The 23,510-nt window shown below is 59.4% G+C and overlaps 1 protein-coding gene across 1 annotated transcript; it reads left to right on the top strand.

The window, feature by feature from the left end:
- The first annotated feature begins 1,893 nt into the window (after nt 1-1,893).
- LOC117652523 (oocyte zinc finger protein XlCOF6-like) lies at nt 1,894-22,674 on the top strand. Its single transcript, XM_034397489.1, has 3 exons — nt 1,894-2,182; nt 19,524-19,575; nt 20,153-22,674. Exon 3 carries the CDS (start codon nt 20,182-20,184, stop codon nt 22,315-22,317), a length of 2,136 nt encoding a protein of 711 aa, XP_034253380.1. The 5' UTR covers nt 1,894-2,182; nt 19,524-19,575; nt 20,153-20,181; the 3' UTR covers nt 22,318-22,674.
- The last annotated feature ends 836 nt before the right edge of the window (nt 22,675-23,510 follow it).

The raw sequence follows: 23,510 nt of genomic DNA, 5'->3' as shown, positions 1-23,510 counted from the left end.
ACAGAATTCTCCGCGGGGACTCACAATGATTTAAAACCCTTTTCCTCGGCGACCTTTGCGGCGCTGGCGGCACTCTGGCGGCACACTGGAGGCGCATTCGTGCATTCGCCGAACGCCACCAAGCTGCTGCACTGCGTGGACTGAACCCGGAGTCCGGCCGAGGATCGCGCCGTCGCCCTGTCTCTGTCGCACTCACGGGGCCGCCCGTAGAGTACCGCAGGGGAGCGAGAGAGACAGAGCGACAAGTGTTCGGAACGAGGTAAGGAATGCCGCGCCGCGGTGCACACTGGCGTCGCGACCCGCCGACCCTCGCGCCGACCCTCGCGCCGACCCGATCCGAGGTGACGAAACGCAGCGGCAGCGCAGCGGCGAAACCCTGCAGAGGCAGGCAGAGGCCGCCAGCGGGGCGTTGCGCCGTCCACGCCGTCAACGCCGTCCGGGCCGAGTCGTCGATCACGGCCACGATTGCGTCCGGCAGCACCGCGACCACCGCGACGCACCGCGATGACGGGTGTCGCCCTGTCCTCTCGAACTCTGACCGGGAAGCTGGGGCGCTGGGGACTGCAGTTCGTCCACCAGTGTAAAATGCAGAGGAGGTTGAAGTTTGGCGCCGGGTGGTTTCGAACCGCGTCCACGTCGTTTTGAGCTGGACGCAGTCATTACGTTGAGCCTTGGTCGTGGCCGACTGACTCCCGAGTAGTACTCCGCCGGGCAAGTCCGCCAAGGAGGTCGAACGCCTTCCTGGCGTGCGTCAACCCGGCTCTGCAGCAGGCTGACTCCGAACTCTGTCTCTCTCGCACTCATCGGCCGTTCCGTAGGGGTGCGAGAGAGACGACTGTTGCACGGCCTGGCTGGAGTGCATTCAAGCCCATCTCCCTACCGCGTCACGCGACACTCGCCGGCAAAGGGCGCGACGTGACTGCGTGACCTTGGCGGTGCACTGCAAGGCGACTGCAAGGTCACGGAGGGCGTTGGCAACGTCTGTCCCTCTCGCACTCGTGGGCGGCCGCGTTGCCGCGCTCGAGACGGCGCCATTGCAATTCCAGACCGGCCCGCGTGAGAAACACGGAACAGCGTGGAGCACCGCACCGCCCACGAAGAAGCGCAAGCCAGCGAAGCTAGCGCAAGCGACGCCCTGTCGGGGAGCGTCCGAGAACCGCGTCGTGGGTTTGGCACCTGCGTCCCCCGACGGGGCCCCGACGGGGTGGCGGTGAAGTAGGGCAGGTAGCTCGCAGACGGCCCCTTACCTGGCTGGGACGCTATCCAGGCTAGGGGAGGGGAGGGGGCGTAACTAATACCTGGCGTCGTTCTTTGTCTCAGCCAGGCTGCCATAGGCTGCCAGGTACAATTGGCACCTTACCGACCGGTTGGTGTCAACAGCGCGACTAGCGACATACTTGCCGATTGTGTGGTGAGCACACTGTAGCACACTCGGGGGTCATTGGCACAATGGCACGGCCGCTTCGCGAATGCTCCGATTCACCTGCGACTCGTTTCGGATTTCGGAATTTTATTTTGGCGGATGTCTCCTAGAGGTCTGCTGAGGCCTAACAGCGCTGACGATGTCTCCTCGCGGTCTTACGGCCCCTGGTGACCCACTGCAACCGGCCACGTTCGGGAAACGTGCTTTCCACGGTATACGTACGAAAAGAGAGCGAGAGCGAAATCCGAGGTCCTGGTTTCGTAGAACCGTCGCGCGCGCACCGTGGGTTAGCTCGCCCCTCCCCTCCCCTCCCCGGCCTGCGCCCTGCCTGCAGCTGGCTGGAGCGGTGTGGCTGGTTCGGCTGCTGCCTGGCCGCCTGGCCGCCACCCCGGGTAGTGCTGCCAGCGCGGGCTGCCCGCTCCCCCCGCCGAGCCCCCGCCCCGCCCCGTCCCCTCCGCGCGCCGCGGCGTGCACTTTGTTTTTCTTGTTTCCCCACGGCCAGCCGGTGGCTTCGCTGCGCGCTGCACTGCGAGACGCGCCGACCCTAACCTCAAAACTGGCGCTTTCGCCGCTGTTTTCTGCGCGGCCCCGGCGCCCCGTGCGTTCGCGAGTGGATTTTCGAGTGTGGGGCGGCCGGCCTCAGCGCCGCGAGTGACTTGGCAGTGCCCTGGCGACGCGGAGGCCGCGTCCTGGACGTCTTTGTGCCGGACCAGACCCTTCTTCTGCTGTGGATCCGCGACCGCGGAAGCGCGACTTGAGGTGAGAAAAGCTTCCCCGCTGTCCAGTTTCGCCGTGTACCGAGTCGCCCCAGACCGGCCCCGCTGCCGCAGTGTTCCGAAGTTCCGTTCGCGTTGTTTACAAAAGTGCCAATGTTTTGTTTTATTTGCCGGTGTTGGTACCGCCGCGGTTGGTAAACATGGCGCTCGAGCGGCGCGAAGCGCGCGCAACATTCAAACCGGTCTGCTCGCCAGCGGGGGCAGGGAGTGGGGCTGCTGGGCAAACAGCTGTCAGTGTGTTTATTTTTTGAGGCGATTCTTGAAATTGAAACAGTTGACTTCTTTTTGATCGTGAGAAGGAGGGGAGCAAAACTTTGTTATTCGAATATTTTTTTCCATCTTTCCTAAAATTATAATGAAACAAAACGTCATGTCGAGAGAATTGACCACCTGAAGCGTTGATTTTAATATCAAATTATTAAGAGCCGTTCCCAAAAAGCTCCTTAATGTTTTTTTTTAAATTTTTCTTCTTTTCTATTTGAAAATTAAAACCTGTGATGTCATCATCTTTTCCGTACGTAACTCCCGCTCACCCTCGAGGCGGTCAAGACTCACGTGGAAGGATTCGCGCGCTGAGAACGTTCAGGCCGAGTGAGTGGGACACCTTGGCTCGGTGACCCCGGAGCTTGGTTCTTCGGCCCCTTTGGCCCCCGACTCCGGTTGAGTGTAGCCTGAAGCACGCCGGCAGACCCGGCAGGCCCGGCAGGTGTTTCCGGGCGTCCCGGACGCTCGGGGGCTGGCGGCGGCGCCGGCCGGGCCGTGGAGGCCGTGACCGTGCCAAACGGCCGGACTTGGCGGGCCCGGAATGAATCATCCTCCGGGGGTTCACGCCCCCTCACACACACCTACTCATTCTCGCTCACACACACACGCACTCACACGACCAACACACCCGCGCGCGCGCTAAACAAACTCCAAACTAATAACTTGCGGTTAGGGACGTTTTCACGCACGTAGATTCTCATTTCCCCCGATTACTGAATGATTTGACCTCCGCCTCCCGGCATGGTGCTGCTTGACCTTGAGCTTGACCTCGGCCGCCTTGGCCGCACGGAAGCAAGGCGTGGATGGGCCCGGCCCCCTCCCCCGCGCCGATACTCCACGCCCGTCCTCGCCACCCACTGCGACGTGACCAATGCCAAATTGCCGCCCGCCGGACGGAACATTGTTTTATTATTTTATTATTTTACACTGTGCGTGCGTGCGTTGGGTCGGCGCCGCACCAAATACCTAGCGGGTCGCCGCGTGCCCCAATGATACCGGCCGCCACCACACTGGGCACGACTAGACACGACTCGATACACTGAGAACTAGATCACCCTAGTGGAGTCCCACTGGCCCGGTCGGCGGGGCCGGGTCCATCGGTGCGGCGATACTCCCCGCGCCCTGCTCGGGGTAACTCCCCCGGCACTCGCGGCACTCGCTCGGTACTCCCGGGGTACTCGTCGCGCCGATTCGAACCGCAATGTGTCGATGCGCCGCATTGCGCCGCCGCCGGCCGTGCACGGAACCGCAATGTGCGCGCGGTGGACGGCCAGAGCGGCCGGAGCGGCACTGCGGCATGCACGCGCTTGTAAATTAGGAATTCAGTCCCGAGCGACTCTTGAACAGGCTGGCCGGCCGCGGGCACGCTGGTGCTTATCCCTTTGAGCGTTTGTGTGTGTGTGTGTGCGTGTGTGTGTGTGTGTTCACATAACCGCGCGGTAAGGGCGTGTCCGAGCGACGCAGTTTGGTGTTATTTAACGCGAGGATGATGCATTTGTCCGCCGTGCCGTGCCGAGCCGTGCCGTCCTGAGCCGCCCGCGGGTCAGGGTGCATGCATTCATGATGCTAATGGACTTGGCAAGAAAGAAATTATCCAGTGCAGTGATTGTATCTCAAGTGTGGAGCGTGGAAAGTGTTTACCCTGGCCCATTCAGCTCTGAAGCGATATTTGTTAGAGAAATTGCGTTTTTTTTGGCAATTTATTTTTCAAATTTTTATTTAAATTTTGGTTGGTGTAATGGACATTTTAATTTTCCAAAGTGTCTCCAGTTCTTGTAAAAATGTTTGTAACGTCCACCGTCTAGTATTGAGATTCCGCCTGTCTGTCTGAATGGACCTGCCGGATGGATTTTCAGCACTGCGTTCCCTGCTCTCTCCTTTTTCCGGTGTACCGGCGGGAGGGTTGCCCGTGGGCAGTGCACTGCTGGCTGCCGCGTAGCCCAGTGCAGCCCGGCGCAGCGGCAACACGGCGGTTCGATAATAAAATGATGCACCCGGTCTCCTTGAAGCCTCGAAGAGCCTCGAAGCCTTGAGACTCGGAATGCCGCTCCAGTTTGCCGGGCCGCCCTCCTCGGCCTCGCCTCGCAGTGTCGCGGCGCCGCGCGTGACAGACGCGTGACGGAGACGTGACGCGCCACACAGTGTGCCACACAGTGTGCCACACACGTCACTCGCGCGTCACTCCCACACTCCGCACGAGGGTGCTTGACCTCCGCAACGCGGCGCCGCCACAGTGGGCCAGAAGAACGGTGGAGGCGGCCGACACTCTAGACGCGTTTTGAGCTCCAGAGTCGCTAAATGGGACTCGAACCGGACGTGTGACCCCGCCAATGGATTCCTCGTTCGGAGAGCAATTCATTGGTGGGGTCACACGTTCGGTTCGAGTCCCATTTAGCGACTCTGGAGCTCAAAACGCGTCTTGAGTGTCGGCCGCCTCTACCGGCCTTCTGGCCCACTGTGCGCGGCCCAGCCGGCCCCTTGAACTTCAAACGTCGCCCCCGACAGGTCGCCGCCAAAAATACTCGCGGACGGGCTGTGCGACTGCGCAGTGCGCCCGGCTGATTGAAGAATGCGTTTAATTCGTAATTTATTTCTGATTTATTATGCGTTTGGTGCGCGGGGCGGGGTGGGGCGTGGCTGGGGGCACCTTGAGACACATTCCGACCGTATCGAATATCCAGACGGCTTCTCCAGGGGCCGATCCAGCAGGCGGCGTTGGACCGTGTGGGTGCGAGAGAGACGCTGTGGCTCGGCCTCCAGCGCGGCTCCAGGCCGATGCTGGAGAACACTGACCTGGCCGTTGCACGTCGTGGATGGGCCCCGAGCCGAATGAGCGGTGAGCGGCAGATCATACGCATTAGCAGCAGACGCTGCCGATTTTTGGCAGTCATTTCGCGTTTCGCGATGCGATTGAGATACCAGCCGAGGGAACTTTTTCAAAGGTTTAAATTCGTTTAAATTTAATTTTGACTCTGTGGCACTCCCGACGCGAATACAAGCAGACGACAAGTTTTTCGTTTCCCCATAGAGAATTTGAGAAATTGATGACGAATGGATTTGAGTCGGTTTGCCGCGCCTCGTATATTTTTTTTTGCGGTGTGTGTAATTGTCGCTCGCCAAAGCTGCCGTGTTGTTGGCTTCGCCAGGGCTTCGCCTTGGCTCCGCGGGGACAGCGTCGCGCTGAAAGATGTTTCCTGCTGAAGGCCGTGGCCATGCTGGAGCCTCGCTGGAGTCTGGCTGGAGCGCAGTCCAGCGGCTGGACATTACAAGCCGAGGATTTGTTGGGCCGCGAGGGTCGCCAGGGATTGGCTGGATTTATGGAGTAAAGGACTTTGTGATGGATGCCCGAGGCCTTGCCGGGCCTTGCGAGGCGGCGGGATGGTGATGACTGCCGTGAGGCTGAACACAGCGCGAGGGAGTGCTCCCCCAGTGCTCAGTGCCACCCCAGCCTGCACCAGCCTGGGACTTGGACTCTGTGGTTTCCATCGCTATCGAACATTCGTCCGGCTCCGGACCAAGTCCTGGACCAAGTCCCGCTTCACGCGGCCTGCTCCAGTTCTAGCACCACCACTGGAAGTGCTGGAAGCGCTGGAAGCAGCATAAAGAATGACGGACACTAAAAGACCAGGGGCAGCGGGACGCCAAAGGAAAGATGTGAAAAAAAAATATCCATCAGAAGTCGTCTGCTTCTCCTCTCCTTTGAAGTATGGAACGGGGAAATTATATCGACGGTCATTAAGAAGAGTATTAAATAAATGAGAAGCATGTCTGGAGGCGTGTCTGGTTGGCCCGTCCTATCACGTCTTCTGCTTTGGGCGCGGCGGCGGCGTGCCCTACACCGGGAAAAATAAGAAATGTGGTCGATTCGCGCTGAGAGTTCAGTCACCCTGCTGGGTGCTTGCGGCGACGTTTGATGTCTTCCCTCCGCGAGCGTGGCGCCGCCACTTTCTAGTGGAGTGTCCAAAACAGAGTCGAGTCGTGCCAGCATGTATGTATTTCTGGGCCGGAAAGCAGTCAGTTTGCGTGTCACCAAGTGACCGGTGGTCAACGCGCGGGCACGTGGTGGTGATCCATGGTGATCCATGGTGACGCATGGTGCTCTTGTGGGAAGGCAACCCCTTTTGTGACGTCATGGTGGTCCGCGGAGGCTAGTGGTCGCGGCTACCATCGAGCTAATCAAGGCTGCATCGGTTCGTCACAGACCGCGGCCGGTTCGGAGTAATCTGGCTTCGTTTCTTTTCTTTCCCCTTTCCGGCGAGCGCTACCGCACTGTAACGACCCTGTGACGAGGACGGCCCGAGACGGCCCATAATTTTGGACAAGTGTTTTGGATGCACCCGGCTAGCATCTCGTTCGGCTCCATGTGTGGTCTGCGCGCACTCACACACATGCCGTGTGTGCACTGCTGACGACATGTTTTAATTATCTCCCTCGGCGTTCGTCCTAGCAGCAGAGAAATGGGGGACATTTGCATGGCGTGCACCGCCGCGATGATGCACTCGACCGCGTTGCAGCCGATTTGCTTAAGGCGCTCTCACACCTCTTCATTGTTTTTTTTTGTTTCCTCGCGTTTCCGCACGGCGCTGCATTTTTGGTGGGAGAGGCCGGGGCGTGCACAATGGCATCGCGGGGCCCTTGCGGCGCCTTGGGGGCCCTTTGGGTTGCGTAAGGGCGGGTGCGATTTAAATAATGAGTCATTGCGACAAGGGATAGCCGTGGGACGTCGCCAGTGCAGTGAGTCACTGCCGGGCCGCCGTCTCACTTTATCAATCAATAAATGCGAAACTGTTTGTTCCTGATTGCGTCTCTCTCTCTCTCTCTCTCTCTCTCTCTCTCTCTCTCTCTCTCTCTCTCTCTCTCTCTCTCTCTCTGGGCCGCGTCGGTCGTTCGCGCGATGCCACGGGCTCTTTTGAATGGAATGCCCGGGCTGAAAGTCCTGGACGGGGCCCCCTTCCCCTCAGGTCTGGAGTCTGGCTGGAATGGCCCGAGGGAGAGAGAGAGACAGACAGAGTGCTGTTTGACGCGCCATCGGTCACCGCTCCGTCCCGCTTCCCACACGCACCCGGCGGCACCCGGCTGGCAAATTTGTCATCCCGGAAGCGAAAAAGTGGCGCCGACCGCAGCGCCTCTCTGGCGAACCCGAGCCGCGGTGCACCGGTAGGCCGCGGTTTGGCGGCCAGTGGCCCAAACGAGAAGGAAAGTGGTGCTGTCCCTCTCGCTCCTCCGCAGAGCGTCGCAGAGTGCCCCGTGAGTGCGAGAGAGACGACAATGGCACGGCGGATTAGCCGAGACGCCCTGACCGAGATCCCCCGCGGAGAGACGTTACGTCAAAACGGGAGGGGGGGGCATCAGGCTCTTTTCCCACACAATCGTCCTGACAACTGTCCTGGTGGTTCTTGTGGTTCCCTCGGGCTGCCTCCCTTTTACCCGGCCTTCCCCCTCCCCCTCTGGCTAATTCCGCCACACTGCTTGCTAAAGCAGGTGCTAAGGTGGCGCTGGAGGCGAGGTGCAATGTCCGGTCAATATGACGTCCGCCGAGGACGCCGTCGAGCGTGACTCTAGGGCGAAGAGCGATCCGCCTGTCCACCGCCTTGTCGGAGTGCTCCGCCTGGAGCAGGGCGAGGCGGGCGGTGGCGCGTCGCCGCGTCGCGGCCCGTCAAGGCGCCCGTCAAGGCGGTGTCGATGAGCACCGAACCGATCCGCGGCCACGTCGGCCACGTCCACGTCGGCCAAGGCGGCGGCACTCAAACACGGGCAGAGAAAGAGAAAGGGCGACGGTCAAAATGGCAGGCTGGCGGGCAACGCGACGGACCCGCCATCATCGCCGCCCCGCCCCGCCCCGCCGCGTGCCAGACACTCTCATTTTGATGGAAACTAGACTTAGCTCGATTGGCGCAAACTGAAGTGACTTGGTGGCGTGGAACGTGACCGCCCCGCCCCGCCCCGCCCCGCCCCGCCCCGCCCCGCCCCGCCCCGCCCCGCCCCGCCCCGTTCTCGCCCATTGGCAGCGGTCCGCATGTGTGGAAAGTGAAATCTGGAGAGGGTGGCGGCGTGGCGGGCGGCCCTCCCTACAGTGGTCCGCCACCCATCGGCGATGGCTCGGCTTCGCTGGCTTGGCTCGGTTTGACTCGGGTGGGCCTCGGCCCCTCGGCCCAGACTCCCCGTCATAACCGGCTACAGTGTACAGTCTCAGCCGTCGCGGAGCGCCTCCCGGTGAATAAGCCGTCAGCAGACTGATTCCGAGAGTCTTCGCTCTGTCTCTCTCGTACCTTACAGGGATGCCACACGAGTGCGAGAGAGACAGAGCGGTGACTGCAGCCTGGAGGGGGGGGGGGAGAAATCAGCCGCCTCCTTACCGAAAGCATTTGGCAGTTATTTCGGCTCGTTGCGACCGCTTGTTCGTCGACAAGCGGGCGGGTCCAGGCTGGCTAGGAGGGACCGGAAGGCCGTGGCTATGGCCTGGACTGCCTCACTCCTCTTTCCCTGATCAGCGAATATCGATATTCGCCTTCCCTCGGCAGGAAGACAAGACGGAAAGATTTCAGAGCAGAAGGCAAAAAGAAAAAAAAGAAAGAAGAAAAAATAAGGGCGTGTCGCTGCGCAACCTCCGTCCTGTATAGCCTGCATCATGCGCGTGCACCTGTTGTGAGTGCAGGCGTCTGTGTGTGTGTCGTGAGTGTGCGTGTGTGTGCGTGTGTGCGTGTGTGCGTGCGTCGGGGCGTTACCGGACGTGATGCACTGCAACGTGCGGCCCAAATCCCGGCGAGCAGCCCGGCGCTCTCGACCGCGTGCGAGAGGGAAGTACCGACAGTGTATGCCGCAAAGGCCTTATCCCGAATTATCCTGAAAACTGACCTCAAGAAATCACGTCAACTTTGCTCCGAAATCTGTCCGAATCTGCGCGCCGCAAGTTGAGAATCTCAAATGCCCGAACCGATTAAACGGAAACAAAGGCCCCCCCTCGCGGAACGGGATTTAAGTGGATTTGGTTTCCTCGTTGAACTGGCCGGCCACGACTCGTTGTTGCCTGCTCCCAGACCTGCAGTTTGGACGCGTCTCTCTCCAAATTACACGTTTGCTTGCCGGCCGGGCTTGGCTTGGCTCGGGCGAGCCTGCTTCGCGGTCGGCGTGTAAGGGCGGAAGGCGCCGTGCACACCCGCAAAGCTGGTCTAAAAGCAACGCCCTTTGCTGACTTTAAGCGGACACGTAGTTGAATGAATGGACAGGAAGCCTTTGGCTTTTACTTTTGGCAGTGTGCATTACCGCCGTGTGAAAGAAAATCTGCCGGCGGGTCTTTTGGAGCGGATGACCGGATCTCTGGCAATGCCGCGCGTTGAGGTCCCCGCTTTAATTGCCAGTACGTCGCAAGCGTTACGGCATTATTCGCCCCGCCCCGCCCCGCCCCGCCCCGCCCCGCCCCGCCCCGCCCCGCCCCGCCCCGCCGCTGGAAATGAGCTGTCGCCCTTCCTGACGACGGCGATTTGTCATCCGCGAAAGTCCCTGTGGCCGAATCGCCGGCCGCGGGATGACGCATCAGCGGACGGAACCCGAAGGGATTGACCCAGTGGACAGTGCACTGCCACTCTCCCTTTCTGCCAGCGTCTTAATTAGGATGCGTCTCAATGAGACTCATGAGAGTCGTGGACGGAAACGCTTCCTGTCGCACTGCAGACAGACAGACAGACTCTGCTTTGCAGCGGGTCGCCACGCCGTGGGTGCAGCCTCTCGTCTGTGTCACTCTGCGAGCGACCCCGACCCGACCACCGCGTGCCAAAATGCTTTATTCATGTCGTCCACGCCACCGCCACACCGTTTTCCCACTCGTAAATCCGGATCGCGGCGAACGCCGCACATTGAGATCGAAATGGATTCGCCCGCGCCGCACACTTTCCCACTGCAGTGATAATTAATTCGGCCATTCGGATTGAGATTGGTTTTGGCGGTCGGCATCGGCGCTTTATCGGCCGCGCCATCGGCTGCGTGTGCACAGTGTGCACTGCAAAGACTTTCTTTCCTTCGGCTATCGCGGTGAAGCCATCGCCAATGCCATCCCGAGCATGCGTGAGCATTGCGGGAGCATGCCACCCGCACGAGTGGAGGCTGAAGCGGGCCGAAGGCGCCAAGGCCAAGGATGGAACCGTCTGTCTGTCTGTCTGTCTGTCTGTCTGTCTGTCTGTCTGTCTGTCTGTCTGTCTGTCTGTCTGCGTGTGTGTGCGTGTGTGTGTGAGTGCGTGCGACGCCACCGCCGCCTCTTTGTGGTTCGCCCTTGGCGCGGTCGGTGCAGGCAGCGGGTTGAATGACTGAACTGCCGGCGCTGAGGTGGAGACTCACACTCGCTCGCACATACGGCTGGAGGCCCCGAAATGAAGCTCCGTTGCACGAATTATTTCACTGGTTGGGGTAGGTTGGGGAAGAAAAGTAGAGGGTAAGACAAGTACACCTCCCTTGTGGCCTCTGCTCCAGTCCATGATTTCCATTTAACAGTGTTTTCATACTCAGATTTTCATGTTAAGTTGAAATCACTGGTCGAGGAATGGCTAAAAGTCAAGATATCAGCTCCACAAGGGTTGTACTTCTGTACTTTTCTTCCCCAACCTAAACCCCATCAAATGGACGTTCCGCCAAATTTTGACTCAGTTGGTCGGAGCCCTGGATGCAGCCGGGCTGCTTTCCACCTCTGCGCCATGCACTTGCAGTGGCGTGCACGCGATGCCCGCTGTGCCCACCGACTGACTCACTTGGCGGACTTTATGATGGAAAGCGCCCTACCTACCTAGCCGCGCCGGCCGCTCACTACGCTGTGTACGCTCGGCTCGGCAAAATTGCGTGTGCGTTTTACACGCCGTTTACAGTGCAGGAGGCGGGACCGTCGGCACGGCCGGGACTCGTCGGGGGTCAGTGGAGCGAGTGCGAAGCGAAGCGGGTGCGTGCCGAAGGTGCGGATGGCGCGACCCAACAACTGAAAAAAAAAAAAATGCTGGCAAAAGAAGTCTTGTAAAGCTTCTGTCCGTCCGCGCCGCGAATCGAGTGAAAGTATGAAAAAGTTTTGGTCACTCTAGCAGGGCTGCCAACAGGACGTGCCAGGCCGTCCCTTCCGGTGTGTTGGCCGTCGTCGGGTTGGCCACCATGGCGTTTCTCTGGACGACTCACTCCGCTCCACGACGTCCCGTCCCCGACGGCCCCGATGATGGAGAGGCCAGAAACAGGAGCAGTTTTGCGCGCGTCGAGTCTGCCTGGCCGAGTGGCGTTGACGACGCACAGTGGGCCAGAACTCTGGACACGTTGCTCCAGAGTCGCTAAATGGGACTCGAACCTAACGTGTGACCTCACCAATGGATTCCTCCTTTCGGAGAGCAATCCATTGGTGGGGTCACGCGTTCGGTTCGAGTCCTGGTTAGCGACTCTGGAGCTCAAAACGCGTCTGAGGATTTTGACCGCCTCCGACGGTCTTCTGGCCCACTGTGCGGCGGGGATGGGGCCCTGGGCCCTCCCTTTCCCCTGCAGTGCCCTTGCGCTCCGCGAATCTCACGCGCCCTGCCCCCCTTTGTAAGAAGACGCGTCCTTTTCTGCTTCCGGGAAACCAACTCATTAACCGCACGGTTGACGCGTTTTTGTGTCCACCTCGGCCCTCGGCTCGGCGCGCGAGCTCGCACTTTGACGACAAAGCGCGACAATTACGCTGCACGCTTCGGCTCGCTTCGGCGCGAGTTTTCAAATGACGACCGTCTTCCCGCGTCTTGCACGCGCCAACGCCGTAAAGCGTTGCATCGCTGCGGCTTTCCTGTGTGGCGCTAGAGTTGCCAACTATTATTGCGCCGGCTTTTCCGTTTCGCATTCGAAACACCCCCCCCCCCCACACACACACACACTTAGACGTTCATGCACTCACACACTAGCGCGCGCGGAGGATTTGTGGGAACCCTACCCTCCGGTCTCATCCGCGCATACCCTCGCATAGTCGGCCGAAGAAATGAGAGCGAAAGTCCAGCCGCCGCGGCGCTGCTGCTGGCGTGCGGTATCGCGCTCGCCTCACACGCACCACTCACACAACACACACACACACACACACACCACACACACAGACACGCACGCTCGTCCCAAACACGCAGGAAACGTCGCCCCCGAAAAAAACTGCGCGTGAAGAACACTGTAAAAAAAATCAAAAAATTTAAATTCTGTAGTAAATTGATCAGGTGTTGGATGGTTAAATTTACCCTCATGGGATAATTTATCTATCCACCAACCCCTCACTATGACTTCTTGAATCAAGAAAAATTTTCTTGCAAAAATCAAGAAAAGTTAAGCAAGAAAATTTTTCTTGATCCAAATTTCTTTTTCTTGAATGAAGAAAACTTTTCTTGTGTCTGGATAATTTTTCTTACAAAAACCAAGAAAATTAAAAATCAAGAAACCATTTTTCTGGGTGCCGAGGCGGACGAGGAAGGGCCCCGCGTTTTGAGCCACTAATTGCAGCAGCAATTAATTGGCTGCAGAGCACGCTGGTCGGCCCAAGCGCCCTCGGCGCCCTGGGGCTGCCTCCACTCCACTGGAAGGGAAGGGCTGCGCGTGAGAAAAAGGCGCCGTATCGCATTATTGTTATCAAATTGCAAACGAGTCCGATGCGAAAGCGGCGCATACGGCCTGCCTGTGCAAATAGGACAGTTTAGCATGGAAATGTGCGCCAATGCGGTGTTCCTCAGGGAGGAGGGTTTTTGCAGCAGCGCGCTGCTCGCCCGGCTCGGCGCGTCCTCGCGGTCCAGCACACTGGTTCCGAGGGTCATCGTCACTCTGTCTCTCTCGCACTCGCGGGCCGCCCCGTCGAGATCGACTGAGCGACTCTCGGAATCAGTCTGCAGAACCGAAGTCTTTAGACTTGGAAGTGCGAAGTGACTTTCCCCGCCGGCGAAGTCGGTATCGTTTTTGCTCGGAGTGGAGGCTATGGCTCTGCACAGTGTGCGCCTCGCGAGGGCACGCCGCGGCTCGCCGCGCGGAGCTTACACTGTTTACTCACTACACTGCCGGGGCGAGCATGCGCCAATCGCTCGAGACTCTCCGAAGGCTCTGCCGGAGAAGTCGGCGTGACGCTGCGAAAAAGGGTCGTAACGACTGAAGCTGGTTTTTGTTGCGGTGGTTGACTCACGCTTAAGACCTCACGAAAGCGAGGGGGAAACCACTCGAGAAATCCTGTATCCCTGGAGCCCTAGAAATCTTTGGAAAATCCAGAATCTTTCCCCCAAAAGGCCATAAAAAGGCAGATTTTAGCCTCAAAAAGGCGAAGTCCGACGAAATCTCTTGTCCGCATTTGTTACCGTTTCGACAAATTCGACAAATAATAAAATTGTGAGACCTAAATTCGTTTGCAACGTTTTAAGAATGCTGACATCTCATCCAAGAAAGTCAACTTTTTCTTCAGAGTGAACCTGATTGGCACAGGTGGGGCAGCCAGCCACCCCGTCCTGTATCCATCCGGCCGCTCCCGTCCTATCCGTGTGCGCTGCGCCGCAGACTGAGAGTCGCCTCTCTCTCTCGCACTCGTGGGGCGTTCCGTGCGAGAGAGACAGAGTCTGCTGCGTGTTGGGATGGGATGATGGGATTGAAGGATCGGAAGGCGCCGATTAGTACTTGGGACGCGCGGCGCGGCGCCTCGTTGGCCTTAACCTCTGAAACACGATCGGATCGTGACGCCGCGGTGCGGCGCGGTGCGGCGCGGACACTGCCAGACAGGGAAGCCTTTCCCTTCTCTTCATTTTCCGGCCGTTTCGTAAGCAAATTGGAACGACAATCACTCTCCGGCTGACCGCCGGCAAGCCACCACCTAACGAACGCGGTGGCGGCCAAACGCCCTTCTCCCGCGGACATTCATTTGTGGGTCTTCTGTCTCTCTCTCGCACTCATGGGGCGCGCCGTGTAGGTGCGAGAGAGACAGAGCGACGAAAACGACTCTCTGCATCGGTCTGCCGGCGAGGGCGGCGAAATTCAAAGGAAGCGGCCGGGGGCGCTGCTGCTGCTGGTCGTTGCAGGTCAAAATTTGGGCGTCGGTAATTCGATGCTTTCCGTGGCTCTAATAAGTACGTGGGACACGAAGTGGCCTTCGTCTCGCCTTCGGCTCACCTTCGGCTCGCCTGCCTTCGGTGGCGTTACGTCGTGTTCACCCCGCGGCTCGTTTGACGCGCCCGAGTGGTGTGACGACCGGGCCGCACGCACGGACGCAAGTTCAAGTTTAACTAGCCCCAAAACAAAACAAAACAAAAATGGACTTTAAATTTTGAAATCGGTTAAACTTTTTGTTTGGAGGTTTTTGGAGGAGACCCGAGCGTTTGGCGGACATGTGCAATCTGGCCTCCAAACTGGCCGGGGCTCTTAGCGACCGTTACCGTAGCGGTGTGGGTGGAAGCCAGCAGAGCCAGCAAAGCCAGCTGACCCCGTGCGACACCTGCCGCTCGTGACGCGCTCTGTCTCTGTCGCACTCACGGGGGGGGGGGGGGGGGGGGGGGAGGGGGGAGTGAAGAGACGGAAGGTGCCGGAAGGGTTCGCGGAGTGGCGCTGATGGGCCTTCCCTTGACAGTGCAGCCGCGGCCGGCCAGGGCTGCCGGCCTTGTCCTTCAGCCAGCGTCGCTCTGTCTCTCTCGCACTCGCGGGGCGTCCCGCCTCGGTGCGAGGGAGACAGTGTGTTGCGCGAGAGAGACGCACCCGGGCCGTTTTGCCACTGAGGAAAGACAAAGAAAAAATTAAAGAGCGCAAATGCTTGTTCTTCTTTTCGAACTATGTTACTTAGCGCCACTACAAAACACGACACTACCAAAACGTGGATACACCTGCAGCGCAAGTGTTTTTGATGTGAACACAACGCGTCCGCAGGTACACCCCCTTGGCTATTCCTATCAGGTGTCCCCATCAGCCCAGGCGGGCGTCCTTCCGCTGGGCCGGTCACAGAGGCATTGCGATGCACCGCGGTCTCTACTCCTCTCTCTCCCCCTCCTAGTAGGCAGGGCCCCGGGGCCGGAGGGCACTCTCATTGAAATAAATCTCTGGAAGCAGCGCGAAGCAGCGCGCACCGTGTTGCCTAATAACACCGCCAGAGGTCGCCGCCGTCGCCGGTGTTTCCGGTGGGAACGGGGAGGCGAGGCACCCCTGGGCCGGTGGATTGGTTGGGTTCGCCAATGACGCACAGTGGCCAGAGGACCGGTGGAGGCGGCTAAAATGGCGGGGCTAAGGGTGCGAGAGAGACGGAGCGAGTGCCGAGGGAACGGGAATCGTCACGGACATCAGTGCCGATTGGGCTGTTTGTCTGCGGGATTCGTTGCAGGCGGTGTCGCAAGGCCCTGCACTGTAAGTAGCTGATGGATCTCGCGCGCACACGAGCAGGCTCATTGCGCGGCCAATCGGAGAGCCGCATCGGCCCGCGCAGCGCCGCGCATCCAATGGCAGCGTGGCGGTGACGTCACCGGCGGTTGCCAATTCGGAAGATGCAGCAGGTGACCCCCAGATAGCGGCAGGCTTTCGACGAAGACCGGGAATGGATTTTGGCAGTGTGGCGGCCACTGTGTGCCTCGGCGGCCTCGGCGGCCCCGCCCTTTCCTTGCAGTGCAGGCCCTGGGCCGAAGGGCCGCGAAGGGCCGCGGTCCCCGTTAAGGCCTCGTTAAAGCGCCGTAAAGCGTTATTAATAGCGATAGGCACCGCTAAGGGGTCGAGCCTCCCAAACACACGACTCCCGTTTCGGGGTCATTCTGTGAATTCCGTTGTTGGGAGCATTTGAAAGTTGGCGTGGGGGTCAGGGGGACGGGGAGAGCGCGCCTGCACTGCCTGCAGTCGCTTGGATATTGTGCCCGGAGGTGTGACGGGCCACTCGCTACTTAGCGGCACGGAGGGGCCGAAATGTGCAATTTCGGTGCAGTCTCGGCGCCGCCCAGCGCCAACGCACAGTGGGCCAGAGAACCGGGCGGAGGCGGCCAAAACTCTCGACGTGTTTTGAGCTCCAGAGTCGCTAAATGGGACTCGAACCGAACGTGTGACCTGCGTTCGGAGAGCAATCCATTGGTGGGGTCACACGTTCGCTTCGAGTCCTGGTTAGTGACTCTCGAGCTCAAAACGCGTCTGAGGATTTTGACCGCCTTCACCGGTCCTCTGGCCCACTGTGCAACGGCCCGCGGCGGGCCGGCCCACCGCGCGCCAACTTTCAATAATTCGTGCATTTTCGTTTTTCGAAGCGTCGGCACGTTCATTTAGCGGGCGTTGAAAACGCTCGGCCGCCGCGAGGGCCGTCAGGCGCACGCGACACGGCGTCAAAGTGGCTGGGAGCGCACGCCGGTCACGCCACTGTGAGACAGGGACGCCAACTTTTATGCGGTTTATCATCTTGGTAATATCATTTTGGATGGATTCTTCACATTTAAAAGTATGACGTAGTGATAGTCGATGACGTGATTTTTTTTCACGGTGAACTAAAAAAAACAACGTTTTTTTTTGGAAGAGTACTTTAGGATGGTAAAGCGATAGGGCTCAAGGGCAAGGATGTCCCTCTCCCTCGAAGGAGTCATTCTCTTTTTTCCTCATACGCCACACTGGGAATACGCCCACCGCGCACGTCGGCTGAGTAATCGTTCCTTTACACACAACCTATCGGTTGTAATCGGCTTTTAATCTCCATTTCCCGAAGGCACACACACGCACTCGCTCAAACACACACACACACCCACACACACACCAACACACACACACACTGTAAGTGCGCGACAGAGCCGCGCAGCATCCGCAGCGCACCGCGTTATGCGTCCGTTTTCGTTGAAAAATTGAGACAGTTTAACCGGCCTCGATGGTGTGTCCGAAAAGGGGGTGAATGCATTATTCAATAATAACAACATGGTGATGGATGGTGGGCGTGCGGTAACGCGGCGAGGCGAGCGCGTGGTCGCCATGGCAACCGCTTTCCTCCATTCATCAGTGGAGTGGTCGGTGGGGCCTTGCCCGGCGGACGGCCTTGGCGCCGCAAAGTGCAAGGTCAGTCCTTTCCTTTCCTGCGCGTCGACGGACAAGACGCGACGCGTGTCTCCAGCGTCAGGGCGACAGCTCGCTCGCTTTTTCGAGTTCGTTTGGCGGAGCCGGCTGGCTGGACACGGCCTGGAAGTTCTGCGACTCGAAAATCTCAACGAGAAATGACATCGAGTCACTGTCAGTGCGGGTTGGGTTGCGTTCAGGAAAGTGACTACAGAAATTAGGGGACCACGAGAGACCAGGATCAATTGTGTCGATTTGTCGCTTACAGTGGTCCGGCTTCTAACGCCTGCGAGGCAGGCCACCCTCGGCTCCGCGTCGCTCGCCCGTGTTGCGGGTGTGCCTATCCCGCGTCTCGCAGGCGTCCCGGACCGGAGTCCCTGCATCCCTGATGCGTCGGAAAGCGTTCGGCGAGGCGCCTAGTTACACGCCTTGTCCACCTTTCACGCCCAGGCGATGCTGGTCGTGTGTGTGTGTGTGTTCATTACCTGGCACGCTCCACACACACACACACACACACACATGCACACGCCCGATTAGGTAACTCAGTACTCACGCCAAGCGACACGGGCTTGTCCGTAATAATCCGAATAAACCGAACGCCGGGCATCATAATATCATTTGAATATCTCGCGCGCCTTCCCTAGCGGCGTGCGCTCGTGTGTGTGTGTGTGTGTGTGTGTGTGTGTGTGTGTGTGTGTCCGCGCGCAGGCTGCAGTGGCGCGGCCCAGTATCTTGGCTTTCTTACTGTCGTCGCGCCACTTGTCGTCTCGCCAGCGGGGATGACGCGCCCGCTCTTCCCCGGCATAGCATCCCGTCTCTCTCGCTCACCCTGGACCTGGACGGCGGGCGCGCCTCTGGTGCGGAGAAGTCCGCCGTGCTCGCATTTTCTCCCCGCCTGGCGGATTCTCACGGCGCTCTCTGCAGGCCTTATGATTGCACACACGGGGGGCACATCGCTTATTATTGGCCAAGGCACACACACTGGCGCAACCTCCGTCGTTCCCTCTCTCGCACACGTTAACAGCCCTATGGAGCGCTCTCTCTCTCTCTCTCTCTCTCTCTCTCTCTCTCTCTCTCTCTCTCTCTCTCTCTCTCTCTCTCTCTCTCTCTCTCTCTCTCTCTCTCTCTCTCTCCGCACGCGGCCCCATGGCGCCTTACGGCTTGGCGATGGTCGCTTCGTTACAGCCCTGCACTATGATAATGGCGCGCTAAAGCCGCGGTGCCGCGTCCGAGGCGAGGCGACTCGTGAGCCACAATGGCGATAAGAGTTCGAACGGCGAGGCGTCGGCTTACCGCGGCTTACGCAAGCCAACCTTAAGGGCCGGTAAAACGCACCGCTCGTGTTTGAACACACACACACACACACACACACACACACACACACACACACACACACACACACACACACACACACACGCACGCACCCTGACGGGCTGGCCGAGGCGTCGGCGGCAAATGCACAGAGGAAAGTGTGACAGGAGGAAGCCTTGTGATCTGGACGTGGCTGCGCCTTGTGTGTGCTGTCAGTCCGGGCATGCCTTGGGGGCGTCGGCGTTACCTCAGCCCGCGCGACGCGCGTGCCCGTCCACAGTGGGCCAGGAGACCAGCGCGGCCAGCCAAAATTCGAGACGCGCTTTGAGCTCCAGAGTCGCTAAGCAGGACTCGAACCTGGCTTGTGACCCCACCAATGGATTGCTCGTTCGAAGAGCAATCCATTGGTGGGGTCACACGTTCGGTTCGAGTCCTGTTTAGCGACTCTGGAACTCAAAGCGCGTCTAGGATTTTGGCCGCCTGCACCGCTCTTCCGGCCCACTGGCTAGTCTGATCTCTTTGAAGGCCCGCCTGCCCTGCCCGCGCATTAGTTTATTGTTACGCCACCGTTGGGCGCTGCGTTTGCTGCGTACCGCACCGCGCACCGCACCGCGCACCGCACCGCGCACCCAAAGCAGAGTCCCCCGGGCTTTCCAAAAGAAAGTGACGCGACCGGGCGGCCGGCCTAGCGTGTTTGGTCGTGTGTGACACACCACTGTTTACCTTCCCTAACTCTTTTGTTTTGTGTTTTCCAGGCACGGCAGCCCGCGGCAGACGACGCCCCGGCAGCGCCTTGTGACGCTGGAGGTAAGCATTTCAAGGCGGGCCACACTGTCAAAATTATTATTCGTTCTTTTTTTTTTTTTGCTGTTCTCTCGGAAAATAAACATAGTGTATGAGCCCCGTTGCCGGCACGGCCGGGCACGGCGGCTCGCTCCATGATCTCTCAATTGCCGCAGCCATTTCCAGGTAAAACGCCGCGACTTCGCGCGCATTCCAGCCTCCAGTGGCGTGGCCGCGTAGCCGCGTATCGCGTGCAGGCCGCACTTCGCGCCGTTTCTAAATTTCCTTTTAATTTGTCGGGGGCTTGGGGGGGGGGGAGTTGCCTGCGTAGAGGGGCAAAGTGCGCCTCGTTGTCCACCTCACTCTCAGTCCAGATGGAATGAATGTGACAACATGTCACGTTCCTTCGAGCGTTGTGTCACCACTCGTTTGAACGTGAATAAGCTAGTTTATGGCCGATTCACGTTGAAACGAATGTGACACAATGCTCACAGGAACGTGGCATTTTGTCACATTCATTTCAACGTGATGTCTCGTTCCTGGATTGAGAGCGCTTGCTTTCGCCCCTGAAATCTGACCGGTGCCTTTTGGCGTGTTGCAGGAGCGTGGGCGTGGCGGTCCGTCCCCGCCATGTGCAAGAGCGACGAGTACGAGCCTTACATGACTCTGGAGACGCCCGTGGCGTCCAGCGACCCCGACGCGGTGCTGTGGGAGCCGGCCACGGTGGGCAGTGAGGGCTCGGGCGAGCTCTGGAAGACGCTGAGCGCGGCCGACGCGGCCGAGGCCGTCGAGGCCGTCGGGGGCTACGACATGCCCGCCGCCGAGGTGTGGGAGCCGCCGCCCCCCGCCAGCTCCACCGACGAGCTGCTCTGGGAGTCGTCCACCCTGAGCAACGGCAGCGTGCTGTGGGGGTCCGCCGTGCTCAACGACGCCAACCTGGCCACCTGGGAGCCCTCCAACGACGCCAACACGAGCGGCGAGTGGCCGTGGAAGGCCCCCGTCGACGCCAGCCAGCCCGGCCATGAGAGCGCGGGGCACTCCGGCGGCGCCGCCAACGGCGAGGGCGAGTGGAAGCCGTCCTACGTGGTCAACGACAGCTCCGACGGCGTCTGGAAGCACTCGACGGACGGCGGCCAGGACTGGAAGCCCGACATCGAGGACCTCTGGAAGGCGTCTGCCGTGCCCGCCGTGCCCGCCGGCCCCGTCGTGCCCACCGAGACCATCTGGGACTCCACCTTCGCCAGCAACGGCGGCGACCTCCTCGACCTGTCGTCCTACGCGACCAACGGCGGCAGCGGAGCGCTTTGGGACGGCGCGGCCGTGGCCTGGTGCGATCAGGGCGGCGAGGAGCCCCAGGTCCTCCAGGACATCCGCTACTTCTGCTGCAAGCAGTGCAACACCGTGTTCCAGTCGCCGGAGGGGCTCGAGGAGCACGTGAGCAGCCAGCACGACGTCAAGACCCCCAAGGCCCGGCACGCCCCGAAGGAGGCGAAGGGAGCAAAGGTGTCGAAGGCTCCCAAGAGCCCGAGCATCCAGAGCACCCCGAACGCCGAGGGCAAGTACCCGTGCACGCTGTGCTACCGAGTGCTCGCCAACCCGTACAGCCTGAGGCGCCACTACGAGGTCCACGGCAAGGGAGACACCACCAACTACTCCATCGGGCGCAGCCCGGCGCCGCTGCACTGCACCGAGTGCCCCAAGACGTTCACCACGCCCTACAGTATGCGGCGGCACTTCGAGACCCACGGCAAGGGCGCGTACCACGAGGTGTACGGCAGGCACCAGCGCAAGCAGTTCCGCCAGTCCGTGCACGCCTGCCCCGAGTGCCCCAAGAAGTTCACCACGCCGTTCGCCGTGCGGCGCCACTACCCGTGCCACGGGAAGGGCCCGTGGCCCTGGCCGTTCAAGGACGACGATGACGACGGCGAAGAAGGCGACGACGTGAAGCCCATCGTACTGGCGTGCGACGAGTGCCCCAAGACCTTCGCCAGCGACGGCGAGCTGATGGCGCACTCGGAGATCCACAAGGAGGGCGCCGCGTACGCGTGCGGCCAGTGCGGCCAGACGTACACCACCCTGTCCGACTTGAACCGCCACAAGACCCGGACCCACGAGAGGCGCTTCGACTGCACGCTGTGCCCGCGCAGGTTCGGCTTCCGCAACGAGCTGTCGCGCCACATGTCGACCCACAACGTCAAGACCCTGCTGTGCTCCATGTGCGAGAAGACCTGCGCCAACCACCACTACCTGAGCAAGCACTACCGCCGCATCCACCGCGTCACGCACCCCTACATGTGCGTCGGCTGCGGCGAGATCTTCCGCAGCCCGGCCAAGCTGGAGCACCACCAGAAGAAGGTGTGCAGCAACTCGGCGGCGGGCAGCCTGGGGCCCGGCTTCGCGTGCCCGACGTGCGGCGTGCGCTTCGCGGAGGAGAGGAGCCTCGGCAACCACCTCCTGGACCACGTGAAGGGCGAGGGCGACGAGCACGATCTGTCGCAGCGCGAGTTCTTCAAGTGTGCCACCTGCGGCCAGGCCTGCCCGGACCGGAAGGCCCTGCGGGCGCACCGCCAGACGCACGAACTCTTGTTCTGCACGGACTGCGAGAAGAGCTGTGATAGCGAGGGGAGCCTGGCGCTGCACTGCCGCACCCGGCACCCCGTCGAGCAGGCCGAGCAGGCCGAGAAGTTCTCGTGCACGGTCTGTCTCCACGCGTTCGAGCAACACGGAGACCTGCTGCAGCACCTCAAACGCCATCTAGGTCGCTAGGGGCTCTTGTTCTGTTCCTTCCTGTTTAGTATTAACTAAGTATTACATTTTAATGTTGACTGATCTTTTTAGCTAATTATTTTAAAATTAAGGTATTGAACTTCATGTGCCATCTGGTATTATTTTTCGTGGTTGTTCAAACCTGCCATTAGGAGTCATATTGCTATTTTACGGGTAGTGACATTGGAAGTTTTGTGTCGTGTCGGCCGTAGCAACTATGTCTGGTAAATCAGGAACCTGTTTGTGTATCATGTTTCGTTTGGCAAAAAAAAAAAATGCACATCTCTGTGATATTCCAAATGTGTGTTTTGCTAATACACAAAATACAAAAATTAAATTGAAAAGTAACGTTATTTACTTACATGCGCATGGCTTAATTAATGTATTGGATTTATGCCGTCTGATTTGTTTGTTTTTTCCAAGGTCTTTTTGGACCTACCATCTTAATGAGTTAAATTGCTGTTTTACAGGTAGTGAAACATGTGGAAGTATTGTGTCGTGTTGGCCGCAGCAACAATGTCCGTAGAATAAGTAATCTATTTGTGTATCATGTTTTGTTTGGCGGAAAAAAAATGCACGTCTCTGTGATATTCCAAATGTGTGTTTTGCTAATCGAACCCACAAAGTATGAAAACTTGATTAAAAAGTTGATTTGAAAAGAAAAACAAAATCATTTTACTTGCATGCTCATGAACACAGGTCACCAAAAAAAAAATCCAATCACAGCACCGTCTTGTTTAGATAACTGGATCAAACTGTTGCAAGCGCGACGACGTGGTCGACGTGGTCGACTTTCGCAGTGGATGACCCGACCCATCCCCCGGCCTGCCTGACGCTGCCCGGCCTAGGCTTGGCCGCGCTGGCCGCACTGGCCACGCCACTGGTTGGGCCAACAGAGTGACGCAAGGGCCACTAACAGTGATACGGAACCGGTCCTGCAGCGCTGCACTGGCTGCATCGCCCGGCCGGCCGCTCCAAAACACATCCAAACGAATCGAATTAGGCGGGAAAGGGCGTCGAAAAGGCCGACGGCACCCATGCCGGGGAGTCGCTTCTCCGCTCTGTCTCTGTCGCACCCATGGGCCACCCCAGGGGTGCGAGGGAGAGGGAGCGACGGGAGGATTCTTCGGAATCGCTCGGAAGTGGAGGCAACTGGTGGAAACGGTTGGCACAGATTTACAAAACTCACAGTG

This window comes from Thrips palmi, unplaced genomic scaffold (genome assembly GCF_012932325.1).
Source record: "Thrips palmi isolate BJ-2018 unplaced genomic scaffold, TpBJ-2018v1 HiC_scaffold_7, whole genome shotgun sequence".
In the NCBI taxonomy this organism is placed as follows: Eukaryota; Metazoa; Arthropoda; class Insecta; order Thysanoptera; family Thripidae; genus Thrips; species Thrips palmi.
The sequence above is the reverse complement of the archived record's forward strand: the minus strand, read 5'-3'. Positions and strand labels throughout refer to the sequence as shown.

Coding starts and splice junctions, on each gene's coding strand:
- LOC117652523 (XM_034397489.1), top strand. CDS start 20,182: ATGTGCAAGAGCGACGAGTACGAGCCTTACATGACTCTGGAGACGCCC.